This window comes from Diorhabda sublineata, chromosome 10, assembly GCF_026230105.1.
Source record: "Diorhabda sublineata isolate icDioSubl1.1 chromosome 10, icDioSubl1.1, whole genome shotgun sequence".
In the NCBI taxonomy this organism is placed as follows: domain Eukaryota; kingdom Metazoa; phylum Arthropoda; class Insecta; order Coleoptera; family Chrysomelidae; genus Diorhabda; species Diorhabda sublineata.
In genome coordinates this window covers 12352817-12368908 of record NC_079483.1, presented here as the reverse complement: position 1 = coordinate 12368908, position 16092 = coordinate 12352817, and the positions used below count along the sequence as shown (strand labels likewise).

At 32.2% G+C, this 16092-nt stretch overlaps 1 protein-coding gene across 2 annotated transcripts in view; it reads right to left on the bottom strand.

Moving 5' to 3' along the window:
• The window catches only part of LOC130449757 (homeobox protein vnd-like), a 36887-nt gene that overhangs the window by 10016 nt on the left and 10779 nt on the right, over positions 1-16092 (bottom strand). The window contains exons 1-3 of one of the 2 annotated variants that reach the window (XM_056787746.1): positions 13636-13841; positions 10417-10613; positions 2098-2497 (exon numbers count right to left, since the gene is read on the bottom strand). In XM_056787746.1, coding sequence (XP_056643724.1) covers positions 2098-2497; positions 10417-10613; positions 13636-13808 — 770 coding nt within the window. In that variant the 5' untranslated portion in view covers positions 13809-13841. Of the gene's footprint in view, positions 1-2097; positions 2498-10416; positions 10614-13635; positions 13842-16092 lie in introns of those variants that run through there. The other variant, XM_056787745.1, reaches the window with a different exon arrangement.

Genomic DNA, 16092 nt, shown 5'->3' with positions numbered 1-16092 from the left:
TTGTAGATTTAGAAAATTCATCACTTCTTTATTAAGTGAGCTACATTCTACTCAATTTACAGATTTGCCACTGAAGAGCGTCCATTCGTCTGACGGAACTATATTAACAATAAGTATTTTAGCTTAACTAATGATTAATGCATTTACGACAAGGTTTCTTAACGGAAAGGCAGATCCAGCGAAGCATGTCAAGCATGTTCTGCGAAGAGTTTCAAAGTCTTTTTCAATTGCAGCTCAAAGGTCGGGAAGGGTGCTTGGTCCTCTTCTTTCACAGGAAAAAATCACAGGGCATCAGGTCACTTGACCGTACAGGCCACTCAACGAATCCTCGTCTGCCTATCCATTCTTTAAAATGTACACCCACACACATAATGCGGAGTGCGGCGAAGCTCAATCCTGCATGGAACGACGGTTGTTCGCGAGTGTTGGATCGTTGTTCATTTGCCCACGTAAATTTCCAAATAACACCCTAGGGAAGTTAAATTTTTTTTCAATAAAGACGTGAGGAGTACGTGAATGAAACGCATACGGTAAACTCGATATAGCATGCGATTTTTCTAGAGCGTTGCCTGACTTATACCGACTTCTGTAATACAAATTGATTTATGCGAAGCTCCGGGATAAAGTTTTAGCTCTTCATCCTGTAACTTCGACTCATGTTACAATCTTTTAAGAATCTTAAGCTGAGATTCGATCTAAAACAAAATGCCCACAAAATGATAGTTGGATGAAGTAGACCAAACTAAAGTGAATGATAATTGAATTGAAAAATAAGGCCAGGCATCTAGTGAAGGAAAGGTATGTAATATAGAAATCTGAGAGAGCTAAGGTACTCCATATAGACAAGGAACTGGCTACAAAAAACAGGTTAGCACAGGTCGGATATGAAAATGCTAGCCGGTTTTCCCGAACGAAAAAACTGCCTGAAAAACCTCATAAGAATCGATTGAAAGTGCCGGAAAACTCATTTGAAAAACCTCATAACGTGCGCGCGCGAAACCTTTTGTAAAGTTGGGTTTAAACCTCATATAAGAGCGGTGTAATAGTGCAAGAAGTTTTGCAGGCCGGAAAACCCTCGTAAGAAGTGGTCGAAAGTGCCGGAAAAGTAAATACTTTAACGCATTCTTGAAATGATAGAGGCGAGCGACGAGATTATCATCTTGCCTCGACGTTCCTCAAAGTTTCTTGGGGCCGTTACTCAATACTGAGCAACTTTATTAAAAAGTATAACCATTCCCAGAAGTTTAAAAAAAATGTAATCAATATCAATTGATAATTGGCACAGTAAAGGAAATAAAAAAATTAGAAGCCCTACCTCGAGTAGGTGGAAAATGAGTAAGCGCTATAACACCACACGCACGAGATAAAATGATTATATTTAAGCGAGTTTTCATGGTAACCTGATGATGTTTTTCAATTTCGGGTAGCTCAAAGAGATATTTTGAATGCAGACATCAAAAATAATTTTTCACTAAGCCGAATACGAAAAATTTTCACTTCAAATATACGCCGATTTTCTTGGAACTAATAGACTGTAGAACCAATAAGTAATTCACAACATATTTTTCTGATTCATTCCATGTTTTCTCCCATACATACCCGATTTGTTTCGAATATCGAATTAATTTTCAAAATATGTTATTAGCTTTACTATCCGTTATAGTTACATAAATTCACTTTACAGTAGTTTGATAATTCTACTGTCAACAATAATCATGTATGATATCAGAATGCCTACTATGTCATTTTACTTAAGTATGAACTTAGATCTGCTGATATACTTAGTTTATCTCGTATATTCGTTTGCAAAATGGATATTAAGATATGGTTGTTACAATGTTCAATAATTATTCTTTCGAATGTCCTTTTAAATATATGATTGAAAATTCTTGCATCGTATTCGATAATACAAACACTTCCTACTTAGAAATCCGGTCTATGTTTCATAAAATGTTTTGTGCCTTACAATATTCTTTTCCAATTGAAAACAGATAACAAACAATATTTTCAGATGAATTGATATCAATTAGCATAATTGGTAGATAAATTTGGTATGATGTAATATAAATTCAATTAAACAGAATACGGTGAACTTACCTATGATTTTGAAACCATATTTTAACTTGCGTAGGTGTGAGTCTAATTATAGAAGCCAAATGTTCCCTTTCCGGTGCCGATAAGTATCGTTGTTGTCGAAACCTCCTTTCCAATTCGTAAGTTTGAGCTTTCGAAAATAAAACCCTTCGTTTCCTCTTTTTCTGACTTCCAGGTTGTTGTTCGCTTTCTTCTTTAAGTTCGTCTTGATCCTCTAATTCGCCCTCACTTATTGTTCCCATAGAAGACGGAGCTTGGTTAAGAGGATTTGTTACGCTAGAGTCTGCAAGAGGGTTATCTGGTGGAACACTCGATCTTTCCGAAATCGATGGACTCGTACTATCCGGACTCAATTGAGAAGGATGTGGAGGAATCGTAAGATGTGGTTGAATCGGATTTATTCCTGAAACAATACAGAAAATGTTTGAATTAATTAGAAATATTAGAATTTATTTTGTAGTATCCTTTGGATTGTAACTAATTAAAAATCGAATAATAAACGATTAAAGTAATTACAGATTGAATAATTATCCATCAGCAGAACCGAAATATTCGGCTAGGACAAAATAAGAAGAATCAGAATGTAGTGTATGGAAATGAACGTCAAAAACAGGTAATACTGAAAAACAAGTCGAGGCACAGAAACTTCACATCTCTGATGACACAATCTATCAAAAACGTAGCCAATGAACGAAATATACAGAAAAAAACATCCTTAAAGGTGTATGAAGGTCTGAAAATTTTTCGACGTCAACCTGAAGATATCAGCACTTATGAATTATGTGTTAAGAATTACTGCCATTTAGCCAGTTGGTTTCTGTTTACCTATCGTATACACAAGGTACGATATCCTCTCCCCTCTTTAAACTACAAAAGAGCTGTTAGATATTTACTCGGAGTAATCAGCAGTGCTCACTGCAAAGACTTCTTTAAAAAATTAATAATTCTGACTCTTTCTTCCTTATTCATCTTTGAAGCCATTTGCCTAATTGGTAAGCACGCTTCTCCAATTTGAGAAAGGTCGTTGCACGGCTATCCATTTAGGAACGCGGAGCGCGACATTTACCAACCTACTCCACGTTCAGAATCAGTTAAGAGCTCAATATTTTACAATGCAAAAAAATGCACAATCACTTTCCAATTGAAATCAAATCGAAATCATCTTTTCCCGCATTCCGCAATAATTTGAAGCCTTATTTACTGGGAGGTACTCTGTAAACGACTTCTATTCTAATAATAATATTTAACTCCGGGCATGCTGCATTCTGGTTTAATTTTTGCTATGCACTTATATACTAATTATTACCTATTTCCTACTATCACCTATAATTTTGTTAATCATTTTGGGTTTCTTCTGTATATTGAGAAATTTTATTTCATTTGTATCTTTATTTAGTTATTTTCATGTTTGTTTTTTAGTCTACAAATCGTAACAATTTTTTGATGATAAAGCATTTCTCTCTTTCTTACACTAACTGATTTGAACTCATGACAACAAAGTTTAGAAATTAATACTGAAAAAATTTGGCCTTGAAACCATGGAATTGCATGTCACCATAGTCACGTAATATTCTAACATGGAACAAGTGAAAAAAAATTAAGTAAAAAAGTTTTTAACAACCGCACTTAATTCAAAATACGATAAAATTTTGACGTGACCTCGGTACAATTGTCCTTTCAATGATCGAAATAATAGATGCTAATGATGACAATCTTAAAGAAGTGTTTTGTGGACATATAGATACTAAAATGTCGAGAAAATTCGGTCATTTGGGGACTATCATTTTGAAACAATTAGGCAAATAAAGCGCTATTCAGTGAAGTTAAAATTCATAGTTGTGGATACCAATAAACAATCTTGAAATTATTTGAAAACATAATTCAAAATTAAACGAATATAGTAATAAAGTTTAGACGTTTTGAATTTTATCCCATTGCTTCCAAACGTTGTAGTATAAATAAAATTTAGGAAAAATTGACTTTTAAATTGACATTTAACTATCGAAGTTGTTTTACACTTGAAACTTCACTTGGCAAAAGGTTTATATAGATGATTCATTTTTAATATTTAAAATTCTGATTTGTTAGATCAAGGTTTTTCTATTAAATACTATTACATAAAGAAGAAATGGTAAACGGAACATTCTATTAATAAATTGACTAAAAGTTAATGATTATTTGTTAAGAAACTTCTGTTTTTAACTGTATTTTTTTGGTTCGGAACAATAATTTCCCTACTTTCCAGTTACAATTTTAATAATAAAAAAAAATCACTCCAGAAAACGACACTTCTTCTCAAACGCCAAAACAGATGGGATCATTAATTGATATATTTCTTATCAAAGCTGTTAAAAATTATAGGACATTTAAATACAGAAAATATTGCAGCTAACATTGACAATATTTAAAAAAATATAGGTCTTACTATTGGCTCCTTTTATCAAGAAAATAACTAGGTATTATATGGAATAATTTTATCAAATATTTATTTTCTAATACATTGGCTTTAGTAAACAAATATCTATAAGAAAGACAATCTGTGTCAATGATGTTATGTAAATAAAATAATCTGATCCATTTTTTGTTGATAAGTTAACTACACAGTGAAATTTCAATACTATAAATTCACCTGTTTTGAAATACTTACAATCAAATGTCTATTTATATGTATGATATATATTAATTTTAAAAATTTTGTAGGTGAGGTTTATTGAGCAATAAATACTGTTGATAATTTCATTGGTGATAATCTAGATTAATCTAAGATTAATATATATATATATATATATATATATATATATATATATATATATATATATATATAATGGTGCTTTCTGAATATACGTGATCCACACATCATTATTACAACTATGTATGTTTCTGTAAAAGGTCTTTATTTTAGTCTAAAGTAGGTTAGACGCTATGCGGTATTGAAGTTTCGAAATAGTTTTTTTTTGCAATTTGGGATAATCATTATTGAATTAAAGTTTCGAAAACTTGTGAAGCCATTAAGAAAATTAACAACCTTTTTTTTAACACGCTGTTTATTATCACTACATAAACACTCACAATTACAATGTCTGACGTGCGTTTCGATAATCAAGTTATAGTCTTCAGAAACTGAAGGTGAACTGAGTTTACGTTCTGTATCTGTTGGTATAGTGGTAGTGTGAACAATGTTTTCAGTATGAATATCACCAACGATTTCAAAAATTCCAGTTTATATATATTCTTTTGTTTATAGTAGACACAAAATCATTTTTATTCGATAAAATATTCAAAATAGATTGAATTATGTCTTATAAATTCACTTTATTATTATATATTACGAAAATATTTGCTTATGGCATTCTAGTCCGTGTTTTCTCCCTTGATGCGCTTACGATTTTGTCTGAATACACGATTTATCTTCCCTTTGTTTTGAAACTCAAAAGTTGAAAGTTTACATGATTTATTCCTCTTAAAAGTATTGTCTTTGGCTATCAATGTATTTTTCCCAACGTTACATTCCATACTAGAAGGCTTCTTCCGTTAGTTTTATAACTTAATATCCTATATAATATTTTTTCAACAGTGTTTCATGAAGCAATTCCGTGAGTCAGATTTAGCAATCGCCCTGAGGGTATTCATCGGATCAGTTTCAATGACCTCTATGTCACCAATTCAATGAGTTACTGTGTATAAGAAAAATAGTAATTGAAATTTGCATTGTACGGTACCAGATCTGGTCGGAAAATTTTATGAAAAAATCACAAGCAAAACATCCAAAGAACTTGAGAAGCAAAATGTATCTATTGCTTATTACGTATATGTTCTGTAAATATATTTTTCCACTTCGTATTTTATGTTCCCGTGCAAAGCGATTATCTGAGTTTGGAATGTCGCAACAAGTATCAGAAAAAGTTCATCGGACCTGGAGCGTAAGTACATTTTATTCCATATTGTATACAAACAAGCAAATAATTACAAATAATAATTATTCTATATGTCATAAAGTGTTTTCTTGAATCAAATTTTATCACTACTCTTTTACCTATAATTTAATACAAATTCAGGTCTTCATTCCTCATCCCCTGTTGTTTTTCCATTGAATCAGGTAGTGTCACCTTGGAATTGATATTATTATTATGAGATTATGTAGCCTACAACATTTTAGTTGTGTGATCTTATATTTATGACAAGAGGGATGTTTGGTATCCCCAGTAATTAGGCCCCTATAATTCTAGATCCTTATTAACTTCTTGTGAATGTGACATTAATATTCCTCCAGAAATCTAAGCGATTACATTGGAGAGTTGTACAGTAATTTACTGCCTCCACAAATCGGAGTTCATTCTATCAAATCGTACTTTTTAATAACAAGGCGCTCCCGGAACTGTTTCTAGCTAATTCTTATAAATGCCGTTAAAAATTATCCAGACTTATTGGACATTATTGTAATGGATCGTGGATATTCACTTATGATCCTGAAAGGACCCTTTAAAGGTTTTCATGAATCGATATATGAATAGAGGGTCGGTGTATATTGAAGATGATATGTAACAATGTATGAATTAGAAATAAATATTTAACAACGTCAGTCTATTTAATAGCCATACCTTGTATATTTCGTGATAATCCAATTTCTTTAAATGTCATTCTTATCTAATGAAAGTATTATCTAGTTATACTCAAATAAGAATTCCTATTTATATAAAAACTTGTGAACTGATCTCGTTTATCGCTTAGAATACAAAAAAAAATGATCTTTCAAAGCGATTCATATCTGTGATTGTTGTGGTGTTGCCAAACATCAATCTAACTCATATTAGCCACATATTTTCTCATTGAACTCATATTGTACGTAACGATTTTTGTTTCATCTTTAAAAATGACAAATCGTTTAAAATGGTGACAAAACCCCAAGACACATACACACACACACACATCTGCTTACAGATTTAACATCTGCTTTTCAGAAGGCGTGACTTGTTCTCTTTTGTGTAGAGCTAACTACGAATGATATATTTACCAGCCCCTTTCTGGCTGTATATTTGGCCTACTAATGGTTACGTAATTGCGAAGACAGGGGAGATAACTGAAAAGCTTCCCTCTTGCCGTTTAAAATCTCGAACTGTATCGGTGTCGCAGATCCTTTTCAAATTGGCTGTTATTACTATTGTTACAATGAGTGATAGGTTCACGCTGATTGACGTGGGGTCGGCAGTGATTCGGTTAATTTGGTGCGGAAACTAGTTAAAAGTTTATTTATGGACTAGATAATTTTTTCGGTATAACTGATTGATTTTTGAATGTTATATACAATATTTTTTGTATTATGGCAATTTTGTTGGTATATTAAAAAAATGCGTAAGAAAAATTTATCCCCAAATTCAAGATTTTATGAAATTTAATTTAATGAATGTGTATACGCAATAGTTTTCAAGCAACATAATAATTAATATTTGTATTATATACCGTTACCAAATTTTAATAGAAAATTAACGAGCAAAATATACAAAAAACTTGAGAAGCAATATGCATCTATTATTTATTATTTATTCTGTAAATATACTTTTTAGATGACGCCATCTGAAAGTTGTTCTGTATTCATTGACATAAAGAACGTTTTTGACGTTTTTAATGTTCCATGTAGTGAAAGTGACAGTTCCGTACTGCAAAAAACTTTCGGGGCGCTCTGGAGTAGATAACTTTAACATCCCTAAATGTGACTCTAGCCACTTCAATATTGACAGTTGACAGTTTCACTTTGATGATTTTGCATAACCTTAAATTTTTACTTTTCTGAAATTATTTGTTTTATCCGAATTTTTGCCTAAATTAATGAAGAACAATGAATGATGATGAAAAAGAAAACATCTGCAATGAAGAGTTATAAGCAATGCGCTCGTTCTTAATTCGTTGCCGGATAAATCTCGTGCAAGGTACGAAAAACAGTACGAGTTCTTTTTGAAGTGGTGTCACCAGAAATATTGAACGTCTCTGGTCTGAAATTGTCATGCAAATTTGTTTGGTCTATACATATTTTGATCTGAAAAATTGAATAAAATAGGTATCAGATATCTAACGTAGAACAACATCGTTAAATGTAAGGTTAATTACCGAATTTGCTTATTTTTGTTTTCATTTTCATTCAGTAAAATAAAGATATTTTCAAATTGCATTCACTTTTTATTGAGGTTGTGAACATCATTCTCTTCAAAATTAAACTTTATTTGAAATTTTAATGCATTTATTAGGTATTTAACAAAGTTGTTTTACTCCAAATGTAAAGGAAAGTGTATTTTGGAGTTGAGTTTTTTGTATTTTACGTCAGTTAACGTGAAAACTATTATAGTTAATGATCTGAGAACTATTTTATTCAATTTTTCAGGTAAAAAGTCGCTTAGACCAAACAAATTTGCATGACTATTTCCTTCGAAAAATTTAAGCCAACCAAAAAGCTGTAATATTTTATGTTTATCTAGCAACGATCAAATTTCAGCGATAATACTGCACTAGTGCAAATTATCGATAATTTGCACTAGTGCCAAATTTTCGTCTAGGATTAATAAACATCATTTGGTTTTAATTTTATATTTTAAGAAAAGGAACAATTATTGTTTATTTTAAATTAAATTTTTCTCAGGAAATAGTCTGCCAAAATGCCCTCTCGTGCATGTCAAATTGTCTCATAATTTCCTCTCGTGCGCATTCGCATTATCGACAATTTGACATGCACTCGGGACATTAATATTGACAATTTCAGACCTGAGACGTTCAATATGGCTTCGTATTATTGGAGGATCAGGAATCCGAGCGAAATCAATCGCTCACTATAACTCGCTTACGAAGCGTTTTATTATGCCAACTTATATTTATCTATAGAATCATTTCCCGACGGATTGGAGTCCTATTCCGAAGCATCCTGTATAATTGACCTAATTTATAAATATTATGAGTAAAATATTACTTCATAATCTTTTCTTGGAATACACTTACATATTAACAAATGTTATACATATAAATATGTAATGAGATATTATACCTTTTTTCAATATATTTGAATTTTAGAGTAGGTAGTTCAGCATTAAAGATAAATCATTAGTAATTTGAATCAAACTTTTGATTTGATTTGATTTAATCTGATATCACATTTGTATATCATTTATTAATGAATTACTAAGTTTTCTCCGCAACTAAACGTGATCGCTGGACATATTAGTATTGTTACGAGCTCGTCCACGACATAGACCGTGAGCCAGTCCTGTTCGATTATGCTGATTGTCTAAAGTATGGCGGATGCCGCGGCTCTAGGAGAGGCTGTTTACTTGTTTTCATATAAACAGCGGCAATTTGTTTATACTGTTTTCTTGGAACCAATTTCTTGAAAAGGCTTTTGTATAAATATTGGCTTGTTTATCAGCGACGAGTCCCTGCAACCTGGTGATCCGGTTCTCCTGCCAAATGGCCGATGATAGGGAATAATGCAGCCGCAGGTGTACCCACTTGCCCCAAATAAATTTAAAGTAAATAATTAAAAAAACACAAAATTACAAAAAACCAAAAAAAAACAATTAAAACCTCACAGAAATTAAAAAACAAACAAACCGAGAAGGGCCGTTCCTGCTTACAAGTTTAACTTTCGTTTTCATTCTCCCCTTAGAAATAGTTAGACAAACACAACCCAACGAAACCACCACAACCCCAGCCCTGCAGAGGAGCTATTCCTATATCAGGGACTACTCAAACAAACTACATTCCTTAGAAAAATCCTCCTTATCGTACCAAACTTTAACCAACGAATCTCTCTCTCATCGAGGAGGTCAGTAAATAATCTGATGTCATCCCGAAGACATCGGATTAGACAAGAATAAGATGTATTCAAATAAATTAATATGTTGAAAATTAGATAAGTGTTGATAATATGTCTTAGCATAAAGTTTAACGATTATTTAATAATTTAGTGTACTTAGTATAAATAACTTAAGTAAGCAAGAAAAAAAGAAACTTTGTGTATAAATTCCCCTTACCGCTAAAAATCGATCAAATAAATTAGGAGAAAAACAGAACTGTATTTTTGGTAAATTCTAGGTTTGGAAACTAAAGTTTTCGATCAAACTTTCTAAATCTTTCTACTAACACAATTATTTATTATCAGTTTTAATGTTTTCCTTATTTATGGAATAAAATTAATATTGTTACATTACTAACTAATATTAAATTATTTTAAGCTTTATAAAATCAAGTACTTATAATTTTATAATTTGGCAAAACTAAAAATCTAACTCTGTATAAGAAAAATTGAATCTTTCAAAATAAGAAATTTGATAAAATGCTTACCTGGATCGGCCATTTGTAGCCATTGGTGTCTTGATGAATATGAAAGGTCTTGGTGCGTTGGATAAACTGAGGTATCAGCAGTTATAGGATCTATTTCTTCACTATTATGTCTGTCTAATTCTAAAATATCACTTATTGCAAAACTGGCTGGTTGTCTTTGATTGGCAGAACCAGTCATTTTCATTGTATCTAGTAACCTGAAACAAGAATAATACACCCATTAGTTTGTTACACAGGCTAAAAATAATTTCAATTTCAGAATAAATTACTAGATATCGATAGGCATTGCTAGATACTGTTATCAATTTCTCTAACTTCTTATTTCTTCCTTATTTAGAAAATAGAGTGAATGGTTCCCATACATAGAAACGAAAAAATTTTCTCTATCGATCATGTAACACCTCTTGAAGAAAAACTTGTTCCACTTCTATAAACGACTTCATCATGCAAAATAAAATTATTTTCATGCAAGGAATCTTAAAGTTTTGAAATAGTTATGGGCGCTAGTCTTACGAGGACGTTGAAGAGTTAGCACAATAATCAAAGTTCGATAACTATTTAATCTTATCACAAATAAAGCTACTAAAAATATACACGCAGATATATACAGAACTTAAAATTGTACTAAGTCGCCCATGCGAATCTCTAGGAGAAGCGTAGCTCCGCTGAGATCTAGGCGTTCAAGATCTGCTGAAAAGTCAACTTTTCTTCGATTTATCACGCCTCACCTGGGTTCGTTATTAATATGTTGGTTATTCCTAGCACGTCTAAGAGGAATAAGTCAATTGCATGCTATTAGGACATCAAGGAGGTTATATAAAAAAGGTGACTTGGAATTCCCAAAAGAAGCTAACTTCAATTAGGTATCGGTCAGTTAGGGGTCGAATGATTAACGTTTTATTGAAGAAGTTTTTCGGGGAAGTTTATACCTGTACTATGTATTTTTGAATTCGAGGGCGCATTGCGTGGTCGCCACATAGTAATAGCTGAGTGCAAAATCTAGAGAAATTGGAGGATGCTTAACATATTTGAAGTTTTTGCTATTAGAATGAAGGATCTGGTGAGTTATCCTGATGCGAGAAAATAACGTGTTGTGTACCACATGGTATTACAACTTTTTGTCAATTCCTCGACACAGTATCATGACCTTTTTTTGTAATATTTCCATATGTGATAGCGGTTGTGTATCCACCAAATCATTTTGAATTTCGTGGGAGGCAACTCTTTCAAACGCAAGTATTAAATCACCAGGCGTTGCTTGTCACGATTGTTATATTTTGATACCAATATGTCTCTCGAATTCGGGCTTCGAACATAGATACACTTTCAACAGGTTCAGTTATAAGTTTTATTATACGCTCAGAAAAAAGCGAGTTTTCTTTCAATATAGGGGTTGTTAATATTTGCCATGGAAAAGCTGGATTTTCTCACGATACCGTGTACTTTGAAGAAGGATGAGTTTGTTATTATACTCTGCAGTGTAAAAATAATTCAGTAAATAATTTTACATCTTACAGTTTCCTTTTACATAAATAAATAGAAAAACAGTATACTGAGACTGACTTTTCAGGACTAAAAATGAAATAAAGAGCTCAAAAATTATCATGTCAAAAAATATAGTTTTACGAATTTTTAACTATTTGACGGTAATTTAATTTCGCAAATGTTTTGCCCGAAGCTACGTGCACAATACAAAAGTGAGTTTTTGGAAGGTTAACACCTTCATTTTACAAGTGGATATTGTTAAAAGTACCCAAATATGAATGGGCACCACCTGTTTATGGTTTTATGAATTAGGTGCTTAAACGTGACTTCTAATATTTCTTGAAAATTCGGCACGATTGTCACCTGTAAACAGGATCATAAAACGAGGATAGTACGACAGGTATTATTTTCTCTGTAGCGTTTATCGATGGATTGCCCTGAAATATTACTCAAGGTATGAACAACTCATTTCCTGCTTCTCACGATATGCCGAAATTATTAGTATACACGAGTTTTGATATAAACCCACCCCAATAAAACAATGACCAGTTAAATATTGTTGAAAAATTTCGTTTATTTACCTTTAGTAATACTCGTATGCTGATTTCTTATTATAATAAAATTTTCTAATAGTTGAAATTGATATTTACTATGATCTTCAGTTTACAAATAAATTTCTGAACAATAGTATATTATAAAGAATATTATTGATGATATTGAAGTGTTCAGAACAAGATTGAATAGGAATATGGATATAAACTAGAATGAATTTGTGCTTATTAACAGGAAACAACAAACACACTGTTACATTTACTATTTTTCAAAAGACGGTGACTAAAATTGAGTTTTTTTTTCTAAAATTCCACTTAAGCTAAAAACTTTTGTCATTTTGGTGCACTAACTAAGGGTATTTTTGCAATATTCTGATGAAAAGAGATGAATTTTTTTGAAACTTGAGGTCCTTATTTTATTAAAAAATATTTTTTATTGTTAAATTTTTTTCCAAAACCAATAACTGCATAGAAAAAAAATGAACAACAATAATTTTAGTATATAAATTGAGTGGAAAAGAGTGAAAATGTAATATAATTTATAATAAATGCTAGAAATGGCCATATCAAGCAAAAATACAAGAACGTAGCCAAAGTGTAATGGATTTCCGTGCACGTTTAAAAAAACTCAATTTTTGTCACCACTTTTCAAGGGTGATATCTTGCAAAGGGGTGAACTGAGGAAATTTCGTTATAAAATTGACCAATCTCAATTTCGAACGAGCTATCTTCTCATGAATTTTGTTGCATGAATTGAGAAACACCCTGCATATGTAAAACGCTCAAAAATATGTACCTATGTGTGCAAAAATATTGATTCTTGCGTAGAAATGATTGTGCGTCAGTTAATTTATTATTGTGACTTTCTTTACAAAAATAGAATATTCAGAATAAAAAATTTATATCTATTTTGAGAAAATATTTTAAATTCGAAAAGGCTCGACAAGTTTGAAAAATTCAAATCAAAATTGTGCCGTGGGATTACGGATTAACGCTTAAACAAACAGAGAAATTAAGTGAAGAAAAAATATATAGCATTGGGACAAGAAGTATAAAAAGTAAAGAACAATCAAAATATAGACTCAAATAAGAAAAACTATCTTTTAGACACTTTTTACAGATTAAATATTCGTTTTTGGCACTAATTTTCAATGTATTATGTAGTGCATTGAAAAATACTAACCCTGGAAAAGCAGACCTAATAACTGGGGAGCACCAGGCCCCGGGTAGTAACGCAGGAGCCCATGGATGCAGCAAAAGAGGCGGCCAGGCGAATAACGCTGCTGCGGCCGTGGACGTCACCGCAGCTGGTGTCGACGTCGTCGCCGTGCCTTCAGGAGGCGTCGCGGGTGGCATTTTCTCTTTTTCTTTTTCCTCCGCCACTTTTAACGATTTTTAAATACGCGTGAGAACAGTAAATATTAGTCGATGTTTTTAAATTCAATTATAATACAACTATAATTTTAATTTGTTTGCACTTAACGTATCGTAGTCTTGTAGTTAAATAATATTCACGTAAATAGATCGTAACGAGATAGTTTTATTGAAGCATATTCACGAACTAACGGATATATTTTTTGTAAAACACTTTTTTGGACTCTCAAATATCAAAAACTAGTACCAGCATACTCAACCGCACTTGAAGCCGACACGCGAACCATGGAGAGGACTGAAGAGTGTTCAAGAGCTACCCTCAAGTCGAGGGTCATCCAAACCTCTCGATATTTTAACCAATGCGATACTGTCTCTAAAGGGCGGGACTTTATTCAACCAATCGTTGGAGCAGGAGGTTGGTTCTTGGAGATTTAGTTAAGTGCTTCTTTCTGTGTCACTTTGTAATGTTTTCGTTTATTGCGTTTGACATAAATAGGAGATGTTTATGCTACGTTTTGTATTTTGTTGTATGTGTTATACGCCGCTAGGTTTAAAAGGTTTTCAGAATTAACTGGGGGGTTATGGAGTATGTCTTTTAAATATGGAGTGGCAAATAAATGGTGTAATTTGAACTAAGTATAATTATTATTATCCCCCGTGAATAGAATAACATTATTCTTAAATCGAAGTAATATGATGTATACGCAAAATAATAAATACATATCAAAATTCAAAACAACTTAACTAGATTAAACATATCTTAATAAGTTAGTTACATTTATCCACAATCGCTAAAATTTGAAGGTTTATCCACGCTTAATGATGAAAACCATCAGAAGGATAACATTATGGATGAATAATACTTATTTGTTATTAACATCAGCATTTATTATTATTTCGTTTCACTTTGTTTTCATGAATAACAAGCTGGAAATTGTCAATAATTTTGGAACGTATAATGTGAGGAATTATTATTACTAGTTTTTATCTTGCTGCATTAAGCTTATTAGATATATAATCCTTGATAACTCATCGTGTTGCACACATGTACAGAAAACGTGAAAGTACAATTGGTTTGGCTATAAACAAAATATTAGATGTGAACAGAAAAATAAAATGAATTGTTTTGGCCAGAAAATATTTGTCAGCAATGTTAAAGTTTTTGCTTTCACAATTAAAGAACAATTATCGGCATTTTTCAAGCAGCATTGCTTTATATTTTCTTCTTGTCTTGATAATATTCAAGAAGAACTATAATCGCTAATTCTTCAATCGAAAAGTTTGATGACATTTTTCACTGCAAATATTACAATAATTTTCTTTTATTATTAATTATCTAAGAGCAAAATGCATCCGACTTTGTTTATTGACAATTCAAGACTGAATCGTGAACTGAGTCAGATTATATAATGTGAACATGATACGACTTTACCAGACCGAAATCGGATAGAGAACTAACAGTGAACGGCATTAGAGTGAGGATCGGCCCTTATTAATTTCAAGTATTTGAAGATTGGAAGCTAGTGCCAGGGGTGCCGCCATTGACTACCAACAAGGCATACTACAAATTTTGCGACTATATGTTGTTGTCGTTGTAATAATTTGCATTTGTGGAAAGCGCGACACGGGGCAGTGACGGAGCGATGTGCTCACGGCCTTCTGCTCGGTGCTGGCGAAGCGAGGAGACTTATCAAGAAAAAATTGCCCAAACTTATTACTTTATTTCCGATACTCCGCCATTAGGGGCTTGTATTGAAAATTGCGTGATCAACATCCATTAAGAAACGAATACACGCTGGATACTGAAAAATAAACTTCTAATCCGCACCGCCACAATGAACATGGGACATGAATGGGGAGTACGATACAACTCTGTGATAAGAGCTAAAAGAATCCAGTGGTTTGTGAAACATTCAACGTATGGAAGACTCGGAATTTCGAGAAAAGTATTAAACGGTACAGTGTATAATACGAGGAAAAGAGAGAGGCCGAAAATGAGTTGGATCATTTCATAAAAGATGTCTAAGTTATGGGAATTAGAGTAAAGAAGGGGTGTTCCAAGTCAAAACATAGAATACTAAGTGGTTTCAAGGTCTCCATAATGGTGTAATGCCTTGTGATAAGGTAAGTATTCATAAAAATCATCACGGGTCATAATACTTGAATTGAAATTATAGTTAGCATTAGTAAAATAGTTTGATACTTTGTTTCTCAAAAAATAAAAGTATATTTTTACTTATTACTCTATACCAGACAGATACTTGAA